Raw genomic sequence first — 27688 nt, 5'->3', positions numbered from 1 at the left:
CTGGTACAAAGTTAGGCATCCAATAAATGGCTGCTGCCAGCATGAGTCATTTTTATTATTAATAATGTACCTGAGCAGCCTTGGCAAATGTTGGCCCATGGTAGCGGCCACCGATGCGCAACACATCCTCTGTACAGTAAAAGAACTCGGAGAAACCATAGAACTCGCTGTTGTTGAAGTCAATGGGCGACTGGTAGATGCCGTTCAGTGAGGCCTGGCTGGTGTTGGAGCGAGCCAGCAGGGGGCTCAGCATGGCCCCACAAGCCGCCCAGTCCCCTCGTCCTCGGACATGCAGGACCTGACTGTTCCTTTCCACCACATCTGTGAGTCCCACAGGCAGGCAGGGATCCAGAAAAGGATTGTCAGGACTCAGACCTGTCTTGTGGCCTAGCAACCTGTCACAATGACAAAAACAAACAAAACACATCACAACTGCACCCAGCTTCCTTGAAGATGCTTCCCAGACGTCTTGTTATTCTACATGACAGCCCTAAACACAAGGATGAGCATTACCACTTAGTTGCATCACCTGAACTTTTAAATTATGCAAATTCAATTTAGAAAAAGAAAGAGAAATATGGCAGTGATTTTGTTCACTTTTTCAGTCAACACACATATTTCCCAATATATAGTGAAACTGGCGATGTGAATCTGCTATTCTCCATCTGGTGTTCATTACCACTCGCCTCTTAAAAGTGAAAAGATTTCACCGTGCTGATCACAGTTCTAATGTTTTGAGAGACAACTGGGAGGAGGTGAAGTGGGAAGGGCTGAGGACTGTCCTGAGGACAGTCCATGGTAGTGGTGCAGTGGCGATGGATGGCAACAGTGACCGAGGGCATGCCCAGCTCTGCGGGGGAGAGAAGGCCAAGTTTTGATGCCCACCATGGCCATCACACAGCTCTGGTTATTTCAAGTCTCTACTTGTCTAGCAATAAGAGATTAATATGCAGATCTGGCCAAAGGTGGAAATTAAGTGCAGACCAAATACAACTGTAGTTTGCCAAATACAGTGAACTACTCATCAATTCCTAAGACAACTGTGGGTGAAGATGCACACACACGTGTAAAGGCCAAAAGACGGAATGGGAATGTGGCAACACAACAAAATGCTTTGGAACAAGTGGAGCCTGTTTTGAGGATGTGACACCACCTATAAGGAAAGCTCAGGAAATTATCACAAAGAGAAAGAAACATAAAGTTTTAACATCGCAGGAAGCCCACATTTCTCTATACATGAGCAGCTTCACAAGATGAGTAATCAGTCTTCTGAATTAGGTAACTTAGATACATAATGAGAAAAAACTTACACGTGAGAGGATGATGCAAGCCTGTTCTGAAGCAGCAGAAAACAGCAGGCAGATATAAAGGAGGAGCAAAACAACAAAGGAAGAAAATGGAAAAGGAAGCACAGAAGCTAATGAAGAAGGACCAAAACAAAATTGGCGTGAAACTTTCATAGTAATTGTTCTTCAGATACCACAGTGCTAATGGGAGCCATCTGAGCTCTAGGCCAAGCAACATTTGTACGGAGGCCTGGATATGTAAGAGTATCTTCAGAACACACACTGCTGGATTTTAATGCATTCATCAATCATCCGAATAACAGACTTCTCCCAAAGCACCTTGAACTCTTAGGAGCTGAGACTTAGAAAAACGAAAAAGACTGGAGACAATATTTTGTCTAACACGCTCCCTGTATAAGACAATTGACTGCTGTAGAGAAATTATTATAAATGGGATACACCAGTACCTTTCAAGCTATTGTTTCCAGCTAAACAAATGGGGGTGAATAGTTTCATGGTGGAAAAGAACTCTGTTCTCTATTATGCTGTCCTTTAATGTGCATGATGATACAAAGAATTATAAATACTAAAAACCCCACAACTATATGTATCAGATCAGATCAGAACAGATCAGTCACTCAGTCGTGTCCGACTCTTTGCGACCCCATGAATCACAGCATGCCAGGCCTCCCTGTCCCTCACCAACTCCCGGAGTTCACTCAGACTCACGTCCATCGAGTCAGTGATGCCATCCAGCCATCTCATCCTCTGTCGTCCCCTTCTCCTCCTGCCCCCAATCCCTCCCAGCATCAGTCTTTTCCAATGAGTCGACTCTTAGCATGAGGTGGCCAAAGTACTGGAGTTTCAGCTTGAGCATCATTCCTTCCAAAGAAATCCCAGGGCTGATCTCCTTCAGAATGGACTGGTTGGATCTCCTTGCAGTCCAAGGGACTCTCAAGAGTCTTCTCCAACACCACAGTTCAAAAGCATCAATTCTTCGGCGCTCAGCCTTCTTCACAGTCCAACTCTCACATCCATACATGACCACAGGAAAAACCATAGCCTTGACTAGACGAACCTTTGTTGGCAAAGTAATGTCTCTGCTTTTGAATATACTATCTAGGTTGGTCATAACTTTTCTTCCAAGGAGCAAGCATCTTTTAATTTCATGGCTGCAGTCACCATCTGTAGTGATTTTGGAGCCCCAGAAAAATAAAGTCTGACACTGTTTCCACTGTTTCCCCATCTATTTCCCATTAAGTGGTGGGACCGGATGTCATGATCTTAGTTTTCTGAATGTTGAGCTTTAAGCCAACTTTTTCACTCTCCTCTTTCACTTTCATCAAGAGGCTTTTGAGTTCCTCTTCACTTTCTGCCCTAAGGGTGGTGCCATCTGCATATCTGAGGTTATTGATATTTCTCCTGGCAATCTTGATTCCAGCTTGTGTTTCTTCCAGTCCAGCATTTCTCATGATGTGCTCTGCATAGAAGTTAAATAAACAGGGTGACAATATACAGCCTTGACGAACTCCTTTTCCTATTTGGAACCAGTCTGTTGTTCCATGTCCAGTTCTAACTGTTGCTTCCTGACCTGCATACAAATTTCTCAAGAGGCAGATCAGGTGGTCTGGTATTCCCATCTCTTGAAGAATTTTCCACAGTTTATTGTGATCCACACAGTCAAAGCCTTTGGCATAGTCAATAAAGCAGAAATAGATGTTTTTCTGGAACTCTCTTGCTTTTTCTATGATCCAGCGGATGTTGGCAATTTGATCTCTGGTTCCTCTTCCTTTTCTAAAACCAGCTTGAACATCAGGAAGTTCACGGTTCACATACTGCTGAAGCCTGGCTTGGAGAATTTTGAGCTTTCCTTTACTAGCGTGTGAGATGACTGCAATTGTGCAGTAGTTTGAGCATTCTTTGGCATTGCCTTTCTTTGGGATTGGAATGAAAACTGATCTTTTCCAGTCCTGTGGCCACTGCTGAGTTTTCCAAATTTGCTGGCATATTGAGTGCAGCACTTTCACAGCATCATCTTTCAAGATTTGGAATAGCTCAACTAGAATCCCATCACTTCCACTAGCTTTGTTCGTAGTGATGCTTTCTAAGGCCCACTTGACTTCACATTCCAGGATGTCTGGCTCTAGGTCAGTGATCACACCATCGTGATTATCTGGGTCGTGAAGATCTTTTTTGTATGGTTTAAATACTTTATCTGGCACACAAATGAAGAATCAGTGATCCATGCAGTGCTGGAGGAAAAAGTGTCTACTCTGAACTTAAAGAGAATATTTTATGCACGCTATGGAATCTTTAAGTCCGATGTCAAATGCAACTCACTGTAATTCGGCAAACAGGTTCTGAGCACTTCCACGTGGAAGAAACTTCTAGAAGCTATGTTATACTACACAATTTAAATTAATGACTTAATTGAGCTCAATTATCCTGTGATGCCATGTCTGAAGATGGGCACTTCAATAAGACACTGTGCTTTTCTAAGTCCTAATAACAAAGATTAGAAGGCACTCCGATGAAGATCAAGTGGGACTGCTAATAGACATGCTCCAAGAGACAGTGATGGACAGGGAAGCCTGGTGTGCTGCATGCAGTCCATGGGGTCACAAAGAGTTGGGCACAACTGAGTGACTGAACAACACAAAGCTACCCCACTGGCAGGGCTGGTGAGGAAGGAGGAAGCAAGGACATGTCTATTAATATCTTGGTAGGATGTAACCATTTCTCCCAAATATCTGCAGCCTGACAACATTCTATTTCAGAATCACAGATCCCATGTCAAGCATACCTGTTCTTGTTAAGAGTTTCATTCAATACAAGATCTTCATAGCGCTGCCGGGCAAAGTTGCCCCCAAAACCCAGAAAGGTCGTGACGTAAACCCTATACACGTGTTCAGTGTGTTGCACGTCACAGCCCAGGTTGAACTCAGCCAGCAAGATCTTGGCAGCTTCTTCCTGCAATATGATGTAAAAGAAATTCTAGTTTTGGTTGATTTTAGCAAGGTATGACACTGCTAATACACCAGGTTTCATTTGCTATGACTACTCTTTAAGACATTTTGTATTAATAGCATTCTTTCATCTTCATAGAGCTATTTTAAACAAAGACATAAAATGACCCTAACCTTGTCACATGATTAACATAGTCACAAAATTCAGAGCTGGTGACTTTCAGAGTTTAATTATTTCAAAGATGATGAAACTTAAGCCTGTATGACCGCCCTACTCAAAAAAGTTTGCCTGTTCCTTACTATCTACAGATAAAAAAGCCAAATCCCCTAGCATGGCTCCCAAAACTCCTCATGATCTAACTTTCTTTATCTTATCACTTCCTAGCATTCCCTATTACCACACTTAAAAACCCTATACTACAACAGGCTATTCATCATTCCCTGGACATTCTGGGCTCTTTGCTGTTTTTTCTGTGCTTTTGTGCGTACTGTCACCTCCATACAGATGGCCTTCCCTTAACCTCCACTATGCAAAAGGCTGCTATCATCCAAGGACCAGGTAAATACCTTACTTTCCATGAAACAGCATGGAAGGCGCCTATTCAAGCCTTTGTGAATGTGGTTCACCCTGCCAGTGCCCACACTGCCGTGGCTCTCTGTTTAGACCCAAGATGCTCAACCAGAGGTGATTTTGCACCGCCAGGGGCAACTGGCAGTGTCTGAAGACACTTTTAATTGTCAAAACTGGGAGTTTGGGGGATATAGGGGCATTATGACATCTGATGGAGGCCAAGGATGCTGTGAAACATCATACAATGCACCAGACAACCTTCTACAACAAAGACTTATTCAGCCCAAAATGCTAATTGTGCCAATGATGAGAAACCCTAGTTTAGATCAAATTACAGAACTTTCATGGTCTGCCTGTTATCACAGGCTGTCTCCACTGATAGATCACAAGCTTTTGGGGCAGTGTAACATGTCTTATGTCTTGCACATACTAGGTGCTGAAAAATGTTTTATTTCTTTTTCTTTCACATGATAAAACCTCTCCCTCAAAATGCATTCTTTACATTCTAGTAAGGCAAGGAATAACAGAAGCACAAGAATGGAATCATCAGTAAAAGAAAGGGAATAACATCTAATAAGTATTTATCAAACACTGTACACTGAGATTTACATTATCATGTTTAATCCTCAGGCAACTCTTCCAGATAAGTAGTATAATAATAATAGCTAAAAATGTACTAAGCTTTTATTACACATTGGGCAGCTTGTTAAGTACTTTATACAAGTGGTTATTTCATACTCACAACTTTATGAAATAGATACTGTTATTATTCTCTTTTTACACATGAGGAAACTGAGACTCAGAGATGTAACTGACCCAAGATAGCATAAGCCAGCAATGATCTGAAGCAATATATGGACCCAGGACAGTTGGTCTAAGTCAAAACATAGGCCCTTCCTTCTCAAAGACGGGCATTCCTAGCAACTGAATTTCCCCAAAAGGTAAAATACCTCTTGTGGAGAAAGGACAGAAGTTGAGGTAGGAACTTCATAAGCAATTTGGAGAGAGGCTCCTCCCATATCCAGTATCCCTACTGTCCTTCTGCGTCCTGTCACCAATTCCTGGGGAGCCTCGGCATCAGCTTCTGAAATAAATGAGGTAAGTTAAAAAGCAATAAAAGAAAGCAAATTGGGATGAAATAAATGAGGAAAGTTAAAAAGCAATAAAAGAAGCATGTTAAATTTTGAAAAAAGAAGGAAAAAAACAAATCAAAATTAGCACTTACATGCTAGTGATTGGTTATGACACAGACCTTCAGCCCTTAGAACTGTCTTAAGAAGACAGTATCACTCACCATCTTCATGGTCAAATCTTCCCAAAACAAAGTTGATTCCAATCCATGCATAAACCCCTAAGTAAGAAACATAAAAGCCCCTGCTTAATTCTCTACTGTGATAGCATGTGTACACCTCCTACAGCTGCTCTTTCCCCCTTTTCCTGGGAAAAAAAGTGATCATAGTATTTTATTCCACACTCTTAATGTATGAATTTAAAATTTTTTTATCTGGTGATGTTTTTCCCTTTTAAAATTATTTGCATTTTCTAAATTTCCTACAATGAATAGGAATTAATGTGTAAAAATAAATGTTAAAAGATGTAACTCTTGGAGTTCTAGCTCTGGGCAAGACAGAATTAATGAAGCACACTCGCCCTGTCTCCCCACTAAATAAAGTATAAACTCTGGATAGAATGTACAGAACAGCTGTCTGAGGAGTTTGAAAGTAAATAACAGAAGGCACACTGGGGTAGACATCAGACTTTAAAGTACCACCAAAATTGCAGCAAGTTTCCCATTTCCCCCCCTCAGATACTGTCTGGCCTGGACTGAAAACCAGCTTGAAATACAAAACCAGATACGCACAGAAAGAACTACAAGGCCCTGTTTTGTGGTCCAAGGACCATAAAAGGGGACTCCAAAGGTTCAGAAGGGAGGGGCAAGGGGAGTTCCTTTCTAAAAAATTTGGTTCTCTGCTACCCCAGGCAATCCTGCATCAGCACAGGGAGAGACTGGGTAGATGCCTATCTCTCTGAGAAGTATGAATCCTTTCTGACCAGAGGAGCTATGGCCTCAAGAGTTGAGGCCAAGTCCTATTGCTCACTTTTCTCCCTCTGTCCTCTACCACTTAGCCCTGGATACAGATGCAGTCGTGGGAAATGCATGGCACACTGGGCAAATTAAACCCCTGACTTCCTACTGAAGGACCATGAAAAGTGAGCTGCAGGGAACCAGAAAGTCTTGGGGAGATAGTGGAGAGTTGGGAATGAGGTGGTGTAGGAACTCCTGGGCTCACATATATGATCTGATTCTAAACAACATATCAAAGGTTCTGAGAACTGACCTACTGGCTAGTCAATCCATTTGTATGGGCTGTGCCCAGGTTCAGATTGGTCACTGGCTGGCACACACACCGGACAAATCCTAATTTCAGTGCCAGAATCAAAAGAATCACAGTCCACAGAAGGTAGGTCAGAACTTAAGGCCTGAACCTAATCAGTCTGCTAAGACAAAAAAATTAACATTCCCTTCATGACTGAAACAAGACCCATGGTCTAACAATGTAACATTCAAAATATCTAGGATACAATATAAAACGACTTGACAAAGAACTAGGAAAATCTCAACCCATAAGGGAAAAAATGCCAACCCTGAGATGACACAGGTGTTGGAATTATCAAATAAGGCAGCTATGAAAAATGTTCAGTCACTCTATTGTGTCTGAGTTTTTGTGACCCTTTGGACTGTAGCCTACCAGGTTCCTCTCCGTCCACGCGATTCTCCAGGCATGAATACTAGAGCGGGTTGGCATTTCCTTCTCCAGGGGATCTTCCTGACCCAGGGATTGAACCTGAGTTTCCTGCACTGTAGGCGGACTCTTTACTGTCTGAGCCACCAGGGAAGCCCCAAGGCAGCTATACAGCCAGGACATAAGAGCATTCTTCCAATGAATAGAAAGAGTCTCAGCAAAAAAACAGAGTAAAACCTAATGGGAATTTTAGGACTGAAAAATGTAAAACTGAGATTGAAAAAGGTGAATCTGTTCCTCAATGTGAACTGCAACTAGAAGACAAACAATTTTCTGTTTTTCAAGAAACGGAAATATAATTCATCACAGAGGGCACATTTGGGCAACATAAGACCACGCATGCAATTCCACCCCAAAGCTACAAACCCCAAGTGCAAGCTTTTACTGCTCAAGGCCCAGTACCTTCTTGCTTTCCAGAGATCACTTCTGCCTGAGACTGAGAAAAGAGGAAGTCAAACTCCAGAGGTAAATCTTTCACTAGATCAGCCAAGATAGCCAACTGCTTCCTGCAAGAAAGAACCAAAAAAAAAAAAAGCCCTAAGAATTAATGGTTAAACCCTCTTCTCATAAACAGCCTCAATTTGACCTTCTACTTAGCCTTATTAGACCCCACTTTCACCGACCCAAGCCACTTGATCCCTGCTTCTGTTTGGTACCCCCTTCAATTTCAAAGTCTTAAAATTACTCAAAAGCATAGCCTCCCTCTTAAAAGGCAATATGGTAACAATAATACTTATCTTTTATATAATGCTACAATTCAAATAGTATTAAAAGATGAGACTATGATTCTATGCCTCTCAAAGGCTAAGTATGGATAAGCTGCAGAAAACTGAAGCACAGTGTCATAATCTATAAAATAAATGTAATTACGCTATTCCTAACCACCATGAAAGGAGGCTGCTAAATTGAGGAACACACTCTCATCCTCAGACCTTACACAATACAGAAACACATCACCGCACAGGAAGAAGACTTTGGCCCACAAGTTTTTATATGATCCTTTACATAAACTCTTAAATTTCCCTTTCCATATTTCAAGGGTTGATTTTCTTTGTCTTCATAAAAATCTTATCATCTGGAAAAGCCAGAGCAGGATCAAAATCCAAAGGTCATAATTTGGGGATGATGCTTGAAGCTTTAATCTACAGGGCCATTCTGTCCTCTAAAGTTTTATGTTATTAGTACGATCAGGTAAGGACAAGCAAAGAAACAAAGCTAGAAGTAATAATATGCATCTAGAGACAATGCTGGTTGAAAATAAGAGTAATTATCTTGGATTTTAAAAATTACTCATTACAAAAATATTCTGCTGGTTATACTGGTTGTCAACATGACTTGATAAAGAATGTTAGCCCTTGAAAGTGAAAATTACATTTAAAGTAATAATCTTCCAAGATAATGTCAAGTGTAGTTTCTAAAAAAGCTCATTGTTATATACAATAAATTTTTAAGATAAAAACTTCATAGGGGGAACAAGAAGTGCTATTTTTGCCATTCCTACTGAATATGCTTCAGTAAGCATACCCAAAGATGATACCAAAGAATACCCAAATACACCAAAGAAGAGGGCTTGCTGGTCTGGTGATGATGTTCCAGAATGGGCACCAACACACTCTGCTGTTTGAAATGTACATTACTGGTACAATCTTTCTAAAGGGTGATCTGGGACTATGTATCAAAGTTTTTAATGTGTTTAAACCTTTGACCTAGTAACTGTATTGTAAGACAGCTATTGCAATAAAGTCATCAGACAAGGAATACAAAGAAGAAAAATACTGCAGCATTTCTTATAACAGTGAAAAACTGGAAAGAATCTAACTGTATGTACATCAGTAGTGACTGGCTAAATAATTTATGGTATATTCATACAATGTTATAGCATACAGATGTTGAAAGAAATGAGGTCAATTTCCATCTACCTGTATTGACATGAAAAGATTTCGAATTCCAACAGGTTAGAAAACAGTATATATAATATTATCCCAATTTATATTAATAAACAAAACACTCTTCATGTATTTCACAGGACAGGATGGAACATTGGTTTTCTAAAATTCAATACTGCTTTATTTAAAAAAAAAAATCTATGGCAAAATGCTGACAACTGCTGAAGCTGGGTGGTAAGTAAATGGGGACTCACTAACACTGTTCCCTCTACTTCTATATATATTTGAAATTTCCCATAATAAAGTTTTTTTTCCTTGTTACTTTATAGTTTTCTTACAATATCACTTTGTAATTCTTTAAAGTTATTTCTATTACAAAATGAAAAGGCAGTAGAATAAATTCTATTAGTCTAGGCCTTTGGCAAAGAAATAAAACATACTGCTAATAAATCCAAAATACAGTCCAGGTGATCCACCCCTATTTTGAGTATTTCTCACAAATACTAATAAGTAACAAAGCATTAATTATATAAAACAGGTTCTTGCAGTGACTGTTACACTTATGTCAGCAACTATAGCTACCTTAGAGGTTTCATAAGCCCAGGATAGATCTGCTGCTGCTGCTGCTGCTAAGTCGCTTCAGTCGTGTCCGACTCTGTGCGACCCCATAGACGGAAGCCCACCAGGCTCCTCTACCCCTGGGATTCTCCAGGCAAGAACACTGGAATGGGTTGCCATTTCCTTCTCCAATGCATGAAAGTGAAGTGAAAAGGAAGTCGCTCAGTCGTGTCCGACTCTTAGCGACCCCATGGACTACAGCCTACCAGGCTCCTCCATCCATGGGATTTTCCAGGCAAGAGTATTGGAGTGGGGTGCCATTGCCTTCTCCACAGGACAGATCTAGGCATTATTAAAAGAGGCGATCAAAAAACAAGTTAAAGGCAAGTTCTTTAAAAATTCTTAAGATAAAATAAATATTAATATTCAGAGCTCCATGATGACAGAGAACATCTTAGACAAATGGGGTGGAGCTAATAGGGTGGTTTGTTTAAATAGAAACTTCTCTGACAAAGGAAAGGATGGGCAGTGCCAGGAGATGGGGCAATCCTCTCCTTTGCTTCACTTTGCTCACAAAATGTGGCCAAATCTTTGCCCTGTTGGTTGGCTCTGCCTTTCTGACCTCTGAGTCAGCTTTTTCTCTGGCCCTCCAACCTCCTTCCTGGTTTGTGAGACCTCAGTCCATTCATAGAACCTATGATGTGGCACCACCTGTGTCATCCACACTCTCCCAAGGGTTTGTAAAATTCTGAATGATGGTGGTGGTGGTGGTGTTTAATCACTCAGCTGTATCTGATTCTTTTGCAAGCCCATGGACTGCCAGGCTCCTCTGTTTACGGGAATTCCCAGGCAAGAATACTGGAATGGGTTGCCATTTCCTCCTCCAGGGGATTTTCCCAACCCAGGGATTGAAACAAACATCTCCTGCATTGGCAGGTGGGTTCTTTACCACTGAGCCACCTGGAAAATCACCTGGGAAGAATGATGTATTACTTTTGTCAAAAACAAAAATTCTAAATTGCATGTGTAGTATGATAACGATTTTGTAGAAGTTACACATAGATGTACAGATAGAAAGGAATAGAACAAAATGAAACCGTTTTGTAAGACAGTAGAATAATAACTTTTTTGTTTTGCTTTTAAAATTTAATGATGTAAGGTTCTAGCAATAACATCATAAATTTCAGTTTTAAAAATAAGTAAAAACAACAAAAAGATTAAAACCAAAATGTTTGTGAAAATAAGCAGCTAGAAGGCCTTTAAGGATGACAAATGGCTTCTCAACAGTAAACCAGAGAGTAAGCCAGTAAGCCTGTGTCTGAGCAGCAGGAAAGCAGGCACTCAAAGAAGCAGTGGCACACACTGTATTGTGTGGCATGTCTGGCACAGGCTGAATGGAGCCCTGTACACATGACAGAGGTTTGCATTGCTGTTGGCCAAATATACAGAATAAAGTTCTGTGCAAAGGGAACTGCTAATTATCAAGGGGAAATATTTAAGCTAATAAAAAATACTGATGACTATGAGACTGTGGACATTCCAGAAGGATGGATGTTCCAATTAAGGGAGCTCATTCCTACCCCCAAGACCACAGTAAGTGTAGAGGGGTCAGGGAGGTGTCAAAGGGGAGAAATCACAAACAAGGAGGGATCGGACCTAAGTATAGCCACTGCCTCTTCCTTTTCCTCCTCCTCTAGGATTAGGTGACAAAAATGCCAGGCTAAACTGCCAAGGTCATATGGAAAAAACTTACCTGACAAGTGATTAAAAACCTGGTCTCAAGCCATGGAGACCGAGTTTGCAGGCAGCACCAGCTGTCACCAGGGAGCCAGGCAAAGTTACAGAGAAAACTCAAATCTTACCAGAGCCCTCCTACTAGCCCCCAGGTACCCAGTCCCTCAGGTGACCTTCCTACCACCCTTGTGAAATTATGCTCCCCCTCTGGGCTTCCCTGGTGCCTCAGACGGTGAAGAATCTGCCTAGTGAAGAATCTGCCTGCAGTGCAGGAGACCCATGTTCGAACCCCAGGTCAGGAAAATCCCCTGGAAAAGGAAATGGCAACCCACTCCAGTATTCTTGCCTAGGAACTCCCATGGACAGAGGAGCCTGGGGTCACAAAGAGTTGGACATGACTGAGCGACTAACACTTTCACTTTCTAGGTGCTAGATAATGATCCAAATTTATCACCATCACCGCTGCTCCTAACCCTTAATCAAAACTAAAAATCATTACAGCCATCTCAAATAGATATTGATCCCAAAGGAGCAAATGCCATGGATGTGTGATAACTGATTGTGAAATAATGGGCTGCAGGATTGGCTCTGCTCTATTTTGAGCAAGAAGTCTTTTCGTGCCACCTGTCAACTCTGTGTGATGTACCCGCACCCCGCCTTCAGATCAGGGAACCACAGAGAATAATGCATGAAACTGCACTTTCAACTCTCATGCCACCCACCCTCCTGTGTCTCACCTCTCAGGAAGAAGCCTCATGCCTGCCGTGCAGAGGATGTAAAGGGGGGTCTCCTTATGCTTCCTCACAGGCACATGAGCAGCAGCAAAGCTCAGCAGAGGACGAAGGTAATCGCTGGCATGTTCTGGAGTGTCTGCCATTGCAGAGATTCCTTAAGATAAAATACTTTCATTAAAGAGCAGATCACAGAGACTCAGAAGACTGATATCCCATAAGGGTCTGTCTAGGTCCTAATCATTTATTTATTTCATAACAGTAGGACAACAATGAATCCCTCCTATTATCCAGAATCTCCAGAAGAAAAGGGTAGCTTTCTTTCTCCCTCTTCTCTTCTCTCATTTCTGCAGCAGATAAAAGAGATCAACAATGATATAAATTCCATTTAGTACCTGGCTTGATTTTTTTAACCACTGGTTGGCTGTTTCGGTCTCTCATCTGTTTGATGTCCAATAAGTCATGAGGATTCCCATTATGTCTTGGCCAGAAATAAACAAAAATCCGAGAGCCACTGCTGCCACAGTCCACAACAAGTCCATAATTCAGATCTGGGTCTTCAGTGTCAGTAGCTTCAAGATCTCCTACTCGAGCCAAATACCTAAGCCGGGCAGAAAGAGGAGCTAGTGTTAAGCGAATAGCACCACCACTTAATTCTTCTGTTCATGAGTCTTCACTAAGTGGCTACATGTGCCAAGCACATGGGACTACATCCTAACAAAGGAATGAAATGACACTGACCATATTTACTGCTGTACATGATGCAACAGCTGGTTTACACTGAAATTACATAACTAGAAGTTTGGGAGTACTTCTGAAACTGGCCAGGGTAGCAAATCTTTTACTAAGCATTAAAGGGTTTCTAGGCCTGAATAAATACTGAGCCACTAAATTGGAGGGTGGTTTGCTATGCACACTAGATAACTAAGGCAATCCTAATTTCATTTTTATTTATCTATCCTTTCTTTATATATACGTGAAGAATATGGCAGAATGATACCTGATTGACAGCAGGAAGATGGAACAAGTAAAGATGCTACCATCAAAACCCCAAGGTTTGAGTCTCAGCTCTAGCACTTTCTGTGCTTTGAGACCGTCAGGAAATTACTTAACTTCTCTCGGGTAGTTTCCTCATCTGGGAAATCAGTGTAGTTGGGAGTCTCTACCCTCAGAGACGCAATGGGTATTAAGCAGCTAGCAGCTGCTGTGCCAACAGAGAGGTGCTGTGCCCCCATCCCTGCTCTTACTGTTACATGATGAGCATAGGGAGAACTAGCAGAAGATGCTCTGGGGGAAAGGGCTGAAAAGTTCAGAAAGAAAAGAAGGCTAAAAGCTGGTAAAATCCTTCTTCTGAGTGGTGAGGCTTCAATAAATATTAAAGTTAAAAAATTAAGTAAATATTAAAGTTTCCTCAGAGTGTGAGGGTCTAAAAAGTACAAACATCACTGATGACTTCTTTCAAAGGTTTCATCTGAAGAGGAGACCAGCGAGAATGGCTTTTAGCTTATTACTCAAAAAAGGAGAGCTCTTTCTTGGTGCTAATATACAATGCATGGTAGGCAGACTAAAATTTTGTCTTCTAGATTCTTTGAAATTTGAATAAATATTACTATAGATTGAGCTAATAATTGAATGAATACCTTGAAAGGAATACTGTGAATTTTTCCAAGTAATACTGCCCCCTCCCCCAGAACAATCTTGTTTGTGTTTACTGGTGATTTCACATTGCTATACAAAGTTCCTTATTTTGGACAGAAAGCAAACTTGATGAAAAGAAGACCATGTAGAAACAGTTCTAAAATCAAAAGAGTAGGGCTGAGTACCTTTCCTATTCTAAAACACAAAATGCATTTTTTAAAAAAGAGAGGAACATACATTTGAGCTTGTGTGCTAAGTTGCTTCAGCTGTGTCTGACTCCATAGGGTTACAAAGAGTCGGACATGACTGAAGCAACTTAGCACGAACGCACATAATCCTGTAAATTACTGCATCGGATAGGGTCAGGGAGATGAGATAGGATAGGATAGGATATGAGAGTGAGTTGTGGGAAGTGAAGCAGATGGTAAAAATCTGTCTCACACTAGAAAGTTTACAGTCCTAAAGATTCCGTTCCACCACAAACTTCCCCATTCTAATTAAATTACTGGGCTGCAATGGGCTCACAATCCACCCAACAACTCTTAACAAGTCACTTCTATCACAGGAAGGTTGGGCAGACATCTGGGTGCCACAGACAGAAAAGAAACAGGCAAGATAATCCATGCCCCAAATGTCTTTTCATTTCTCATCAGCAATTCTACTTCACAGATCTTTATCTGCTTTCCTTCTCTGAAAACCACTCTTTCTACTTCTCTTTGACAAGATTCTGTATCCTGTCCCCTCCTACTTAATGAATAACTTTCCCCAGTACATTGGTTCTCAAAATTTGTGGGCTCAGAACCCCTTTTTACAGTCTTAAAATTAGTGAACTCCAAAGAGCTTTTGCATACATGGGTTACATCCATCTACATTTACCATATTAGAAAATAAAACAGAACATTTAAAATATTTATTAATTTAGAGACAATAGTAAATTCAATACATATTAACAAATTTTATGAAAAATAACTATTTTCTAAAACAGAAAAATTAGAAGTGTGGTGGTGTTTTAGAGTTTTGCAAATCTCTTCAGTGTCTGAATTAATAGAAGACAGCTAGATTCTCATATTTACTTCTGTATTCAGCCTGTTATAATAAGTTGTTTCGACTGAAGCATGTGAAGAACGACAGAGGATGAGATGGTTGGATGGCATCACCAACTTGATGGACATGAGTTTGAGCAAGCTCCAGGAGTTGGTGATGAACAGAGAAGGCTGGCATGCTGCGGTCCATGGGGTTGCAAAGAGTCGGACATGACTGAGCAACTGAACTGAGCTGACTGATATGAAGAAAATCAAGCTTCACATAATGTTGCTGGAAAAGGGAATAGTACTTCAATAGCCTTTTTAGATTACTGTGGATATTCTCCTTCGACACTACACTGAAAGTTGACAAGTGGAGTTTCTTACAGGTTGGTGGCAATGTGGAATCTAAACTCTAAGAACTTTTCATACTGTTACATTAAAATGCACTGGTCTATCTTTCACTTTAAATTGCCTTTACTCACACATGATGTTGTCACATCATATACTGAAAACTACTGGTTCATTGAGCTATGCATATCTTCTTAACATCGACATATTTCATTCTACCAAAACCCACATACTTTCATTAATATCACTACCAATTTTATCAAAAAAGTCTTTGAAGTATTGGGAAGCAAAACTTCTGAACTACTGGGAAGCACACCCACAGTGGCAGAAACAAATATCCCAAACTTCTACTTTTCACTTAAAAATTCAAATTTTATCATTGGCAATAAATACTGATAGTAATTTTCTGTGAGGTGATAGGTTTTTACTTCATTCATTTTGAAGAAAATGTCTTAACGAAATACCCACGTCTGAAATTCATAGTTGTTCTGACAGTTATTCAAGTGAAAAACAGTGTGATAAAAGCAGGGCTGTGTTCAGCTCACAACTCCAACACCGCCTAAGTGCCTTTCCTTGAGACAACCTGCGTACATAGCAACGTGCTTAATGCATATTTCCCATTTTGTCATACAGAACATTAAAATGATATTCTTAAGTGGAACTTGACGTTTCTTCCCATTGCAACTGTGTGAAGACACCATATTACTGGTTTAATTTGGTGCTCCAGCTTGATTTGTGCTAAAGCACTAGCAGTTCTACCCAACACTGCTTTTGTATCATCAGTGTAAATGTCAGCTCAGTGAAAAAAATAAATACTATCACCACAGCCAAAAGGTAGAAGCAACTTAGATGTCCATGATAGATAAATAAACATGTGTTATATACATACAATGGAATACGATTCAGCCTTAAAAAAGAAGGATATCCTGTCACATGCTACAACATGGGTGAACCTTGAGGACATCATGCTAAGGGAAATATGTCAGTCACAAAAGACAAACATTATATAATTCCACTTATAAGAAATATGAAAAATAAGCAAATTCACAGAATCAGAAAACAGAATAGTGGTTACCAGGGGCTGGGGGTAGGGAAAAAATTAGGGTTGTTGTCTAATGAGTATAGAGTTTCAGATTTGCAAGATGAAAAAGTTCTAGAGATTGGCTGCATAACAATGTGAAGATACTTAACACTTAAAAACAATTAAGATGATAAATTGTGTTATGAATTTTTTAAACACAAAATGTGTTAGTATTTTTATTGAAATAGTTTTGGCCTTACAGACCCCCTAAAAGGGTCTCAGAGACTTCCAAGGGTTACTTTGAGAGCCGCTACTTGAACACAATCTTCTTTCTAACAAACATCTGTCTGTTTGTCTTCCTATTCCTTCCCCTTTCCCTTCTTTGACATGGTTTTCCAGCTCTTAAGAAGCCTCCACTGAACAATGCCGATGCTTGTAATATTCACAATGACTTGGAGTGTCATTATTCTCTTTAAGCAGTTTGCTTATATTTCAGGCTGAGCCCTAAAATTTCTTTCGTGTTTGCTCCACCTCTCCATTTAGATTCTCAGTTTCTCAATAGTGAGTACATTAACTGCATGCCCCAATACAGTCAAAATGTTCCTCACATTTCTCCAATATGTATCAATCAATACTGACTGGCTTGGGCCTAGAGCTCACAATATGAAGCTGCTGGTCTGTTAACAATTCACCTAAGTCTTTGTATAGCTATACTCAAAATCAGTTGGTCTCTTTCTTAGAAAATTTCAATGGCTTTCCAAAGCATCCTGTCATACTCTTTGGTTCCTGTCACAATAAGAAACCTTAAAACTCTAATCTGGGTAAAACTCAACTTTGCTTTCTTTTCTCTTAAAGTCGCCTTGTGTGCACTGGCAGAAAAAAGTCAGCTGACACTACAATACAAGAAAGAAAGATAGGACCAGAGGGCATTTATGCTATACTTTCCACCTGAATCTCTCATCAGTAGCTGCAGGCTGCAGAAGTATCTATGTTTCTCATCTTCCGTACAGATGAGTAACTGAAGAAAAATTCTTCCCTTTGGCTTGAAGTAGTAGTATCATCTTTTCCTGGAATTCTGACCTCTTATGACCTATTCAGGCTTCTTAGAAGCCCTTCCTCGTCTAGGCTCCTAACTAAGATGCTTCACTGGTCCTTTCTTGGATATTTTCATTTCTGATTTGCAATCCTAGACTTAGCCATCATGATTAATTACTTGCATTGCTGGATCCTCCTGCTTTGCTGACACTGCACTAAGTCAATCCCTAAAGAGGACTTAAAGCCCAAGAGAAAAACTCCAAAAGCTTTGGAATCCCTCACACCCACTGTCCCAGAAGACATCCAATTTACCATCACATGCATTTACCCCCGCCTCAAACCCACCAATCCTTTCTATATGAGAAGCATGATTTCCCTCCAGTCACTGCTGAGTCAGTGAAAAGAAAGATACCCACATATATATCACCCAAGGTAGAACTGGAAGACAACTGGCTTTTCGCTGCCATTATCCTCAAAACATTAACAGCATTAGAGCAATAACTGACCAAGCCATTAGCTTACAAAATCAACACAAATTATACCACTTCTAGAGTTCAAAAAGATCTCAGTAACATGCCAAAAGTCCACTAAAGTGGCCTCCATTAGCATGGAGCTACCACCTCTTTGATGAATTGTCATCATCCCAACTCTGTTCAAGGCTCAAAACCAAATATAATGACATTATAGCCAAAGCAGCTGTGCATGACTGATGATGGTACTACATGCCCAGAAAAGCATCTTGTAAAGTTACTACTTATTTCCTAACAAGATTAATCAGAGCAGTCAGAAACATTTATAATTTAAAGCTCTGCTTATAAACACTATGAACACCATTAAGGACAAGCAAATGAATAAATGCAAAAAAATGTCTTCCATTTCACTAGCAAAATCTCTGAATTGCTCCACTATACATTAGAACCCTTAACTTCATCTGTATATTTGTTTATCATTTTTATTCTAACCATAAGTAATGGCTCCTTTTCACTTGCTTTAAGCAGAATTAAAACTCCTAAGGAAGGCCACTATTGAGCCAATCACTGACACAGAAGCTCTCACTCAGTTATTCCCAGGTAGCAAAGGAACATGAAGGCACCTTCAATAGCTACCAAAGACATTCTTCAGAACAATAAGCCAGACAAAAATTTCCCCACTAATAAAGACAGCAGTAGGGGTACCAAAAAGGTTTTGTTGTTGGTGATGCTTAGTTGTTAAGTCATGTCCAACTCTTTTATGACTCTATAGACTGTAGCCTGCCAGGCTCCTCTGTCCATGGGGTTCTCCTGGCAAGAATACTGGAGAGGATTGCCATTTCCTTTTACCAGGAATCTTCCCAATCCAGGGATTGAACCTGGGTCTCCTGCTCAGCAGGCAGATTCTTTACCTCTGAGCCACCTGGGAAGCCCTAACAAAAAGTGAACATCATTAAACATTAAGGTGAAAAAGAAATGTACTGAATACAACTGTTCACTGTTTGTCTTGCACAATATACATGTACACATGCTAAAAAGAATCCCTTAAACTAAAAATTATTAATATATTTTAACAATTTACCAGCATCCAGGGCTAGCACATTCCAGAACTTTCTGACCTGGAGGAAATATTTCCATCTGAACTGTCTGATAGGATAGCTACTAGTCACACATGGTCAATGAAACCTGAAATGTGACAAGCGCAAAGAAGGAACTGTGCAGACAGTATTTGTTAAGTGAATAAATGAATGAATAAATGGGTGAACAATACAAAGTAAGTCTGATGAAGTTGTTGGAGCACATATTATATGGCACATACTAGATAAACAGTTGACTAAAACACATCTAACAAAAAATATTCTTAAAGATAGCTTTGCTGTGCATGTTGGGGGAGGACAAAGGGTATATGAGAAATCTCTGCAATTCTGCTCAATTTAGCTATGAACCTAAAACTGGTCTAATATAAAGTTTATTTTAGAAGCATAAATCAAAAAATAGTTCTGGATTCAAACCTTACTGACACTCACCAATCTCTAAATTTACCTTTTTCTAAACTCTAGTTCTCAGGTAAACCTCCTGCTTTCTCCTTCAGCAACAGTGTGAATACATGTTTATATAACAATAATTCTTTGGTTTTGATATTGAGGGAAAACCCCCATTCGTGCTTCTAAAATTTGGGGCCATATCACCACCAAAGTGATATGGCAGGTTCCACCAATGACTGAAAAAATTCAAATTAAAATACAGTTTTCAATACAATTTGAAAAAATTCAAATTAAAATATTTTCCACAATTTAAATTGGAAAAAAAAATGACTATTAAATGTATGTGATATAAAAATCACAACTACAAGTCCTTGTCCTAATTGTTTATAAGGTATTGAACTTAAGTGATGGGTATTTCCCTCAATTCCTAGTTATTTGCTTAATCATTTTATCATCAGCTAATGCTCACTGGTGCCTAACAGTAACAGCCACCACAAAAAACAAATTCTGGACGAAAAATTTTAAATGGAGTTAGTGCTGCCCCTTACCTTCATTTACCTTCACTGTATATTTGCAGGGCAGAAAGCAGAACAGAAAAAATCAAGATTATTTCAAATAATACTAACAAGCCTAACATCCGCAGTGCACACCAGGCAGTCCCAGATGCTTTTCTTTTTTAATCCAAATGACAAGGCAGGCATTTTTTACCTCTACTTTATACTTAAAGAAATGAGATACCAGAGTACAACATCTGTCTAAGATCACTCAACTAGAAAATGATGGGCTGATTAACTCTAAAATCAACCCTCTGTCCCTATACCACAATGCCATGTTCCCAGATAAATATAACTGAACTGTAGAACAGTGCTTCCCAACTTAGGCTGCATATTAGAATCTCCTTGAGAAAAGGTCCAGTTGTTTGTATTTTTAAAAGGTCCCCAAATGATTCAGGAGCTTCCCTGTTGGCTCAGATAGTAAAGAATCCACCAGCAATGCAGGAGACTGGGTTCAATCCCTAGGTCGGGAAGATCCCCTGGAGAAGGAAATGGCTACCCACTCCAGTATTCTTGCCTGGAGAATTCCATGGACAGAGGAGCCTGGCGGGCTACAGTGCATGGGGTCAAAAAGAGTGGGACATGGCTGAGTGACTAATACACTTTTCTCATAGAATTGAATACCACTATAGACATGGTCTGTAGAAAATCTGAATTATTGAGTCTACTTTTAATAAATTTCCTCTCTCCCACCTACTGTCAAGATGTCAGCATATTATTAACCACTATCATCAGTGTGTCTACATCTAATGACCACCATACCCTTCCCACTACTACCATTCTACTACCATCACCTGCTATGTCTGAGACAAGAGAGAACCACGCTAATTAAAACAGTATGTACATGTACACAGTGAGTGAGTGAGTGAAGTCGCTCAGTTGTGTCCGACTCTTTGCGACCCCATGGACTGTAGCCTAACCAGTTCCTCCGTCCATGGGATTTTCCAGGCAAGAATACTGGAGTGGGTTGCCATTTCCTTCTCCAGGAGATCTTCCTGACCCAGGGATTGAACCCAGGTCTCCTGCATTGTAGGAGAGCAGGAGGGCCACCGTCTGAGCCACCAGGGAAGATCACTATATGTACACAGTAGTATATTTTAAATGGATAACCAAAAAGGACCCACTGTATAGGACAGAAAACTCTGCTCCATAATATGTAACAACCTAAATGGAGAAATAATTTGAAAAGAATGGATACATGTATATGTATAACTGAATCACTTTACTGTACACCTGAAACTAACACAACATTGTTAATCAACTACACTCTAAAAATAAAAAGTTAAAAAAACAAAAATATAGTTTGTAAAACAAAAGCAAAGAGGCTCTATTTGAGTCTAACATCACTACAGTACACAAGCTCCTAATACATGAACTTAGTGACGTCAGATATGGTTACTCATAAGCCTCTTCTGGTTAATTTCTGCTTTTTAATTTTATTCCTGATTCTTGACTATGTACAGTCCCTGATTCTTTGTTCCTGATTCTACACAGTTAAACTATTATCTCATTGGGAAACAATTATTCCTTCACATATGCCTTCCTACCTAGATTACAAATTCCTTGAGTTCAGGGGCCACGTTTTATTCACCTTTGTACTCTAGCATCTAGCTCAGTGTCTCACATGCTGCAAGCTCTCAACAGATGTTTGTTTCCTAAATGCCTCATATAGGCAGCCATGAGTGAAGTTTAAGGACACGTGGTAATTTGTGGCCATATGCAAACAACCCTTCAGTAAAGAACAAGGAGCTCTAAGGCTATACGGCTGCTGGCTGCTTAGCCAGAGCATTACAGGGTGTAAAGATTTTGTCAGGGGTGTGAGGATTTTGTTGTCACTATACAGGCACAGTCTGAGTGTTCCTTAGCTCTGGGGCTGACTTGTTTCAGTTAATTCAGCGTAAGTATTTATTGAATCTGGCCACCTGAGTTTAGTAGTGGATGAGACTATCAGATCACTCTACCTCCAATTAGTCCCTCAGATGCATTTTCTTCTCTCCATCATCATTGCTGCCACCCACGTCTAGGCCATCATCGTCTCTCTACTGGAGTATTCCAATTTATTCTTCATAATGCCACCAAAGTGACCTTTTCTTAAAAATCAGTTCTGATCACATCACTCTTCAAAGTTTTTCAAAGCCTTCCCTCTTCCCTTAAGATAATGTCTAAACCCCCTAAAATAGCTTAACAGGCCCAGTCTGATCTGCCCCTCTAGCTGTACAGACCACCACTCACTGCCTAGTAGTCCTTACTCTAGCCATATTATCCTACAAATAAATCCATAATTAGACCATGCTATGTTCCAATGAGAAACTCTGCTCAAGTATGTCAAGAAAATCTCAATAAGCATTTAAAACACTCAAATTATGGATTGAGTTTTCTAAAGCGAACAGGTTTCTCAAGACCAATTGTTAATAACTCTGTCACTGATCTAAAGAAGTGTTTCCTCTTTGGCAAGGAAGAAAGAAAAATACAAAACAATACTGTTACTGGAGGAGGAAAGTTGAAAACAAACTTCTTGAAAAAAAGCACCAAGGTCTCCATGCCGTGGTTCCTATCCCTCAGCACATAGTGGCCAGTCAATAAATGTTTGTTGAATGTTTTAATGAATGAATGACCAAAGTGAATAGGAAATGAGAAATTCTGGGGACAGAACAACCCAGAAATATTAAGGGGAGGATGCATGTGTCCCAATTCTGACCAAAAAAGACTCAAGGAAAGAGTTGCTGGAGGTTTCCAGGAAGGGTCTTCATTCTTTTAAGAGGGCATGGAAGACCTGTTTCTCTCCTACAGGACACGAGTGAGAATGGAGGTAGCCCTGGCTGCTATGATACAACCACTTAGTACGCGGACAAAATGGGCAACTGAGACAGAGACTCCCATCCTGAGAGCCAATGTTGAACTTGTGGTCCTTCTACCCCTGAACTTCTCATTCTGGGAGCCAATAAACATTCTTATTATTTAAGTCAGTCTGACTATTACTTGTAGCCCAAAGCCTCCTAACTGATACTTTCTGGGAAGCAGTAAGGAGAAAATCATGTTGCAGATGATGAACACAACATATTACCATTTCATTCTGTAACCTAACCAGAAGCTAATCTATATTTTTTAGCTATTTTTTAGCTAAGCTAAAAAATAGCAAAATTGGGATTTCCCTGATAGTCCAGTGGCTTAGATTCTGCACCCCAATACAGGGGAGCAGGGTTCGATCCCTGGTCAGGGAACTGAATCCCACATGCTGCAACTAAGACCCAGTGTAGCTGAATAGAATAAAATAAATAAAAAAAATAAAAAATAGCAAAATAACTGTTTTAAAGGAATACAGATCTTCTATGCACTGGTAGGCTATATCAAATAAAAGCCATATTAAATAATTCCGAATGTATTTTCTGTGAAAAAAGGTATTCAGCTCTCATGGAACTAACAATAGGTTAGACTCACAGAAGAAAATACTAATGAATTGGAAGGCACAGCAGTATAAAATATCCAGAAAAACAGAGAGAGAAAAAAAGACTAGGGAAAAAAAAAGTGAGCAGAACATAAGTGGGCTGTGAGAAAATTTCATATGACTCAACATATGTCACTGGAGACACCAAAGGAAAAGTGGGAGAGTATAGAAAAATATTTGAAGAAATAATATTAACATTTTCCCAAATTTGACTAAAAATTATAAATCCATAATCCCAAGAATAAACAAATCACAAACATAAGAATCATGAAGAAAACTACACCAAAGCCCATTACAATCAAATTGTTTAAAACCAGTGATAAAGAGAAAACCTTAAAAGCAGCCAGAGGAAGACACATTATGTACAGAGAGAACAAAGAGAAAAATGACAACAGAGCTCTCCGAAGACAAGCCAGAAGACAGTGATGTACCATCTGTAAAGTAAAGAAAGAAAAAAAAAAGATCAACCTAGAGTTCTGTACTCAGTGGACATTTCTTTTAAATGGAAAGCAAAATAAAGACTTTTCCAGTCATATAAAAGTTGAAAGAATTCACCAACCACAGATTCATACTACTATAAATGTTAAAGGAAGACTATCAGGCAAAAGGAAAATGATACCAAATGGAAATACGAAATCTATACAAAGGCATGAAGAGACCCAGAAATGGTAAATATACAAGCCCTTTTTTCTTATTTTTAAAAACCTCTTTAAAAAATAATTGAATGCTTAAGGCAAAAATAATAATGTATGGTAGAGCTTATAACATATGTAGAAGAAGTAAGAAGTATGACAACAATAGCACCAAGGTCAAGGAGAAAGAGAAGAATGAAAGTGCACTGTTGTTAAGTTTTTACACTGTGTGAAGAGGTATATTACTTGAAGTAGTAAGTTAAAAATGTATACTCTAAGCCTTAAACCATAAAGCAACTACTGAAAACATAAAAAACAGAATTATATCTAACAAAACAACAAAGGAGATAAAATGGAATCATAAAAAAAATGTATTCAAGAAAAGGGGGGCTAAAGAGGAAAGACAAACAAAGAACAGATGTGCCAAGCAGAAAACAAATAGCAAGATAGATCAAACCCTGAAGATAATTGATTAATGGAAAAACCTGAACAGCCCACATAAAAGGCACACATTGTCAGACTGGGTAAAAAGACTCAACTGAACTCTGTCTACCAGAAGCACACTTGAAATACAAAGAAACTAAAAGGCTAAAACTAAAAGAATGAAAAAACATCTATCATGCTAACACTAATCACAAGAAAGCTGAAACTGCCATAGAAATACCAGGCTAGTAGATTTCAGAGCAAAGAATATAATCAAAGATAAAAAGTCATTTAATAACCATAAAAGGGTCAATTCATCAAGAGTAGGTAACAATTGTAAACATTTATGCACCCAGTTAAGTCAGCCCTCCAAAACACGGAAAGAGAAACATGCCTTTCATGGTTAAAAGGTAGCATTAGCATTTCTCAATCAGAACTGAACACTGCCAAAATAGGGATTAAGATCTTTTTAATGTAGTAAGTGGCATGGAGTTTTAACTAAAAGTGTAGTATTCCCCAGTATTCCCCAAAAGAGTCAAAGGTGGTTGTTGTTCAGTCGCCAAATTGTGTTCAACTCTTTGTGACCCCATGGACTGCAGCACCCCAGGTTTCTCTGTCTTTCACTGTCTCCTGGAGTTCACTCAAATTCGCATTCATTGAGTCAGTAATGCTATCTAACCATCTCATCCTAAGGTAGCAGTATGTTAAACAGCTTATCAAAATATTTATGACTTCACTGCCAAAGCTGGTCAAAGCAATGTAAAGCTGACTCACCTTTCATATTGCCTATCTCGTGGTGATGAAGCACCCCAATGTCGAAAGTCCATGATTAACATAAGTAAAAGGAGACAGGATATGAAGAAGAGTCCTAGGAATGCCACCCGCTGCCGGGAAAATGGGCTCACTGTGGGCACAGTGAAGTACCAGGAGGCTGGGCAGAGGAAGGAAAAACTGATCCTGAAATAAGACAAACATTAGTAAGAAAAGTCTCTACAATTGAGTGCTAAAAATGGTTTTAAAGCTAGGTTAAAGCCCCTTCCTAATAAAGACAAAAAAATGTATGCCACCAGAAGTCTAAATGTTCATTTAGTCTCAAAGTTTAGAAAAGGACCTATATGGTTCATGGAGCTTTTACTATATAAACTAAAAAAGCCTTCTCTGCTCTCTTTCCAGAGCCTGCACTTTGGGGTGAAATTCAAAGAACTAACTTCATGTTAATGAAAAGATCACCAGTCTCCCTGTGCAAACTCATATAACATTGAAGAGCACTTGAAACAGTCCCACCAAGAATACTGTCAAAAAAAACCAGAAGAGACAAAATTTATTAACTGATTTTTAAAACTATTTTAATGGGTAACATATACACACAGTAAAGAAAAAAAAAATCAGTTTAAAGGATATATAGTGGAGAGTGAGTCTTATGCCTTAACCCCTCATTTCCCTCTCAGAGGCAACCACTATTACCCACCCAGGGATATTCTGTGTGTGTGGGGGTGTGTGTGTGTGTCTCGCTCAGTGTTTGTGTGTATGTGTGTCTCTCGCTCAGTCGTGTCTGACTCTCTGCAATCTCACTGTTCCCCAGGGACATTCTATGTATATGTGTGTCACTCACTCAGTCGTGTCTGACTCTTTGCAATATCATGGACTTTATGCATACACAAGAATAAATACATACCATCAAGGTAATATATCTGTGTATGTGTGTTTGTGTGTATCTCCACTCCTTTGGTTTTACACCAGTAGGTATACTGTCCTGCATCTTTCTCCATTTATTCTATTTGACAACTGTCTCATTTGCTACAAGTTGACCCACATATCCACATAAATCTTTTCTGAAACCTTCAGAGTATTATAATGTATGAATAAGTGTATTCAACTGTGAAGTTCACTTTTCATACTAATTCAAAAGCACCTCAGTCTGTTTTCAAAGTTCATTACAAAACAAAAAAAATTTTTTGTTTGTGTTTTTGTTTCACCTCCTCAAGGGGCACCTAGCCTCACTCAAGTGGAAATCTGAAAGAACATTACAACCTAGTAGCACTTATTAGAACAGAGCAAGCACTCACTCAATCACGCCGGGACACTGCTGAAAAATACTGCTGTATCCGCCTTCAAAAGAATGCAACTCTGATCTTCTTTGCATCCATCTGACCAGGCTGCAAAGTCCACATGCAGCCCTAAAGCAAACCTCACTTGTAACAACCTCCCAAGGCCTCTCAACCTGCCTGCCAGCCCCCAGCTGAGCTTCCAGCAGAGGATAAAGTGTGCAATCTTACCTAGCCATGGGTTCCCGTCAGTGGTCTCAATGCCTGTCACCTCCTTTTCCTTTTGCCTTGGAAAGGTAGTCTCCTCGTCCTCGGCATCTCCTAAGTCTACAGCCTGGAATGAGTTGGTTGGGTTTCAGGTTCATCTCCAGCAGTGCCCACGAGACTATACCCCCATTCCCCCTCACGAGAAGCCATGGCGCCCACCCACTCCCCGGGCTCCCACTCCAGATGCGTTTGTTCTCGTTCCTGGGGCTCAATGGACCCTACCCCGGTTCCCTGGGAGCCGGGTGTTCTAGAGGGCCGGCAACGTCCTCGAGGAACCCGCCGTCCCCAGGTGGCCGGGATGGGAGTTCCTCTTTCCCTCGCCTCCCCTTCCGGCCCCACAGCCTTCCCATGCTCACACTCACCGGTCGAACGGCCAGCCGGCTCCCTCAGCACCGTTCTTCTAGGTCCAGTAGCGCTCCCAGCAGCTTCTAAACAAGCCGGAAGGAGGCCCGGGCAGCCGGCGGCGCCACGTCCCCAAGGAAACCGCAGAGAGCCAATGACTGACAGGGGACCCGAGGAGAGGGATCCGCCCTCCTCCAGCCTGAGCGACGGGCAAACCAGCTCTGTCGGCCGCACGTAGGTCCGCCAGGGTGGCCAATCCCATAGAGCGCTCGGCCTTACTGCCCGCCCCGGGATTTCCGGCGCGTCCAATCCGGAAGGGTGTCGTTTGTGGCTCCGCCTGGATGGGCCGGCGGGGGCTCACAGGGGGAGAGGTAGCAAACTGCGCCCAGGTACCCAGCGGCTGCAGCCCTCTCGGTGGCGCGA

General features: G+C 40.4%; 1 protein-coding gene, 1 non-coding gene and 1 pseudogene across 4 annotated transcripts in view; 1 reads left to right on the top strand and 2 right to left on the bottom strand.

Annotated features, from left to right (window-relative positions):
• ENTPD7 (ectonucleoside triphosphate diphosphohydrolase 7) overlaps positions 1-27441 on the bottom strand; it is a 39581-nt gene extending 12140 nt beyond the window's left edge. For 2 of the 3 annotated variants that reach the window (XR_011564252.1, XM_070780631.1), the window contains exons 1-10: positions 27286-27441; positions 26888-26990; positions 25386-25568; positions 12932-13137; positions 12543-12693; positions 8030-8133; positions 6118-6174; positions 5774-5907; positions 4090-4256; positions 71-395 (exon numbers count right to left, since the gene is read on the bottom strand). Coding sequence is in view for 2 of the 3 variants with exons in the window: in XM_070780631.1 (XP_070636732.1) it covers positions 71-395; positions 4090-4256; positions 5774-5907; positions 6118-6174; positions 8030-8133; positions 12543-12693; positions 12932-13137; positions 25386-25568; positions 26888-26895 (1335 nt within the window). In the remaining variant the exon portion in view is untranslated. The remainder of the gene's footprint in view (positions 1-70; positions 396-4089; positions 4257-5773; positions 5908-6117; positions 6175-8029; positions 8134-12542; positions 12694-12931; positions 13138-25385; positions 25569-26887; positions 26991-27285) is intronic. The other variant, XM_070780632.1, reaches the window with a different exon arrangement.
• On the top strand, positions 393-4093 carry LOC139179951 (receptor-binding cancer antigen expressed on SiSo cells pseudogene; annotated as a pseudogene).
• Positions 18931-19001, bottom strand: TRNAS-GCU (transfer RNA serine (anticodon GCU)). The gene has a single exon. It is a non-coding gene; the product is annotated as a tRNA-Ser (tRNA).
• Positions 27442-27688: the final 247 nt, after the last annotated feature.

This window comes from Bos indicus, chromosome 26, assembly GCF_029378745.1.
Source record: "Bos indicus isolate NIAB-ARS_2022 breed Sahiwal x Tharparkar chromosome 26, NIAB-ARS_B.indTharparkar_mat_pri_1.0, whole genome shotgun sequence".
NCBI classification, from domain to species: domain Eukaryota; kingdom Metazoa; phylum Chordata; class Mammalia; order Artiodactyla; family Bovidae; genus Bos; species Bos indicus.
This window is presented reverse-complemented; position numbering and strand designations above follow the sequence as displayed.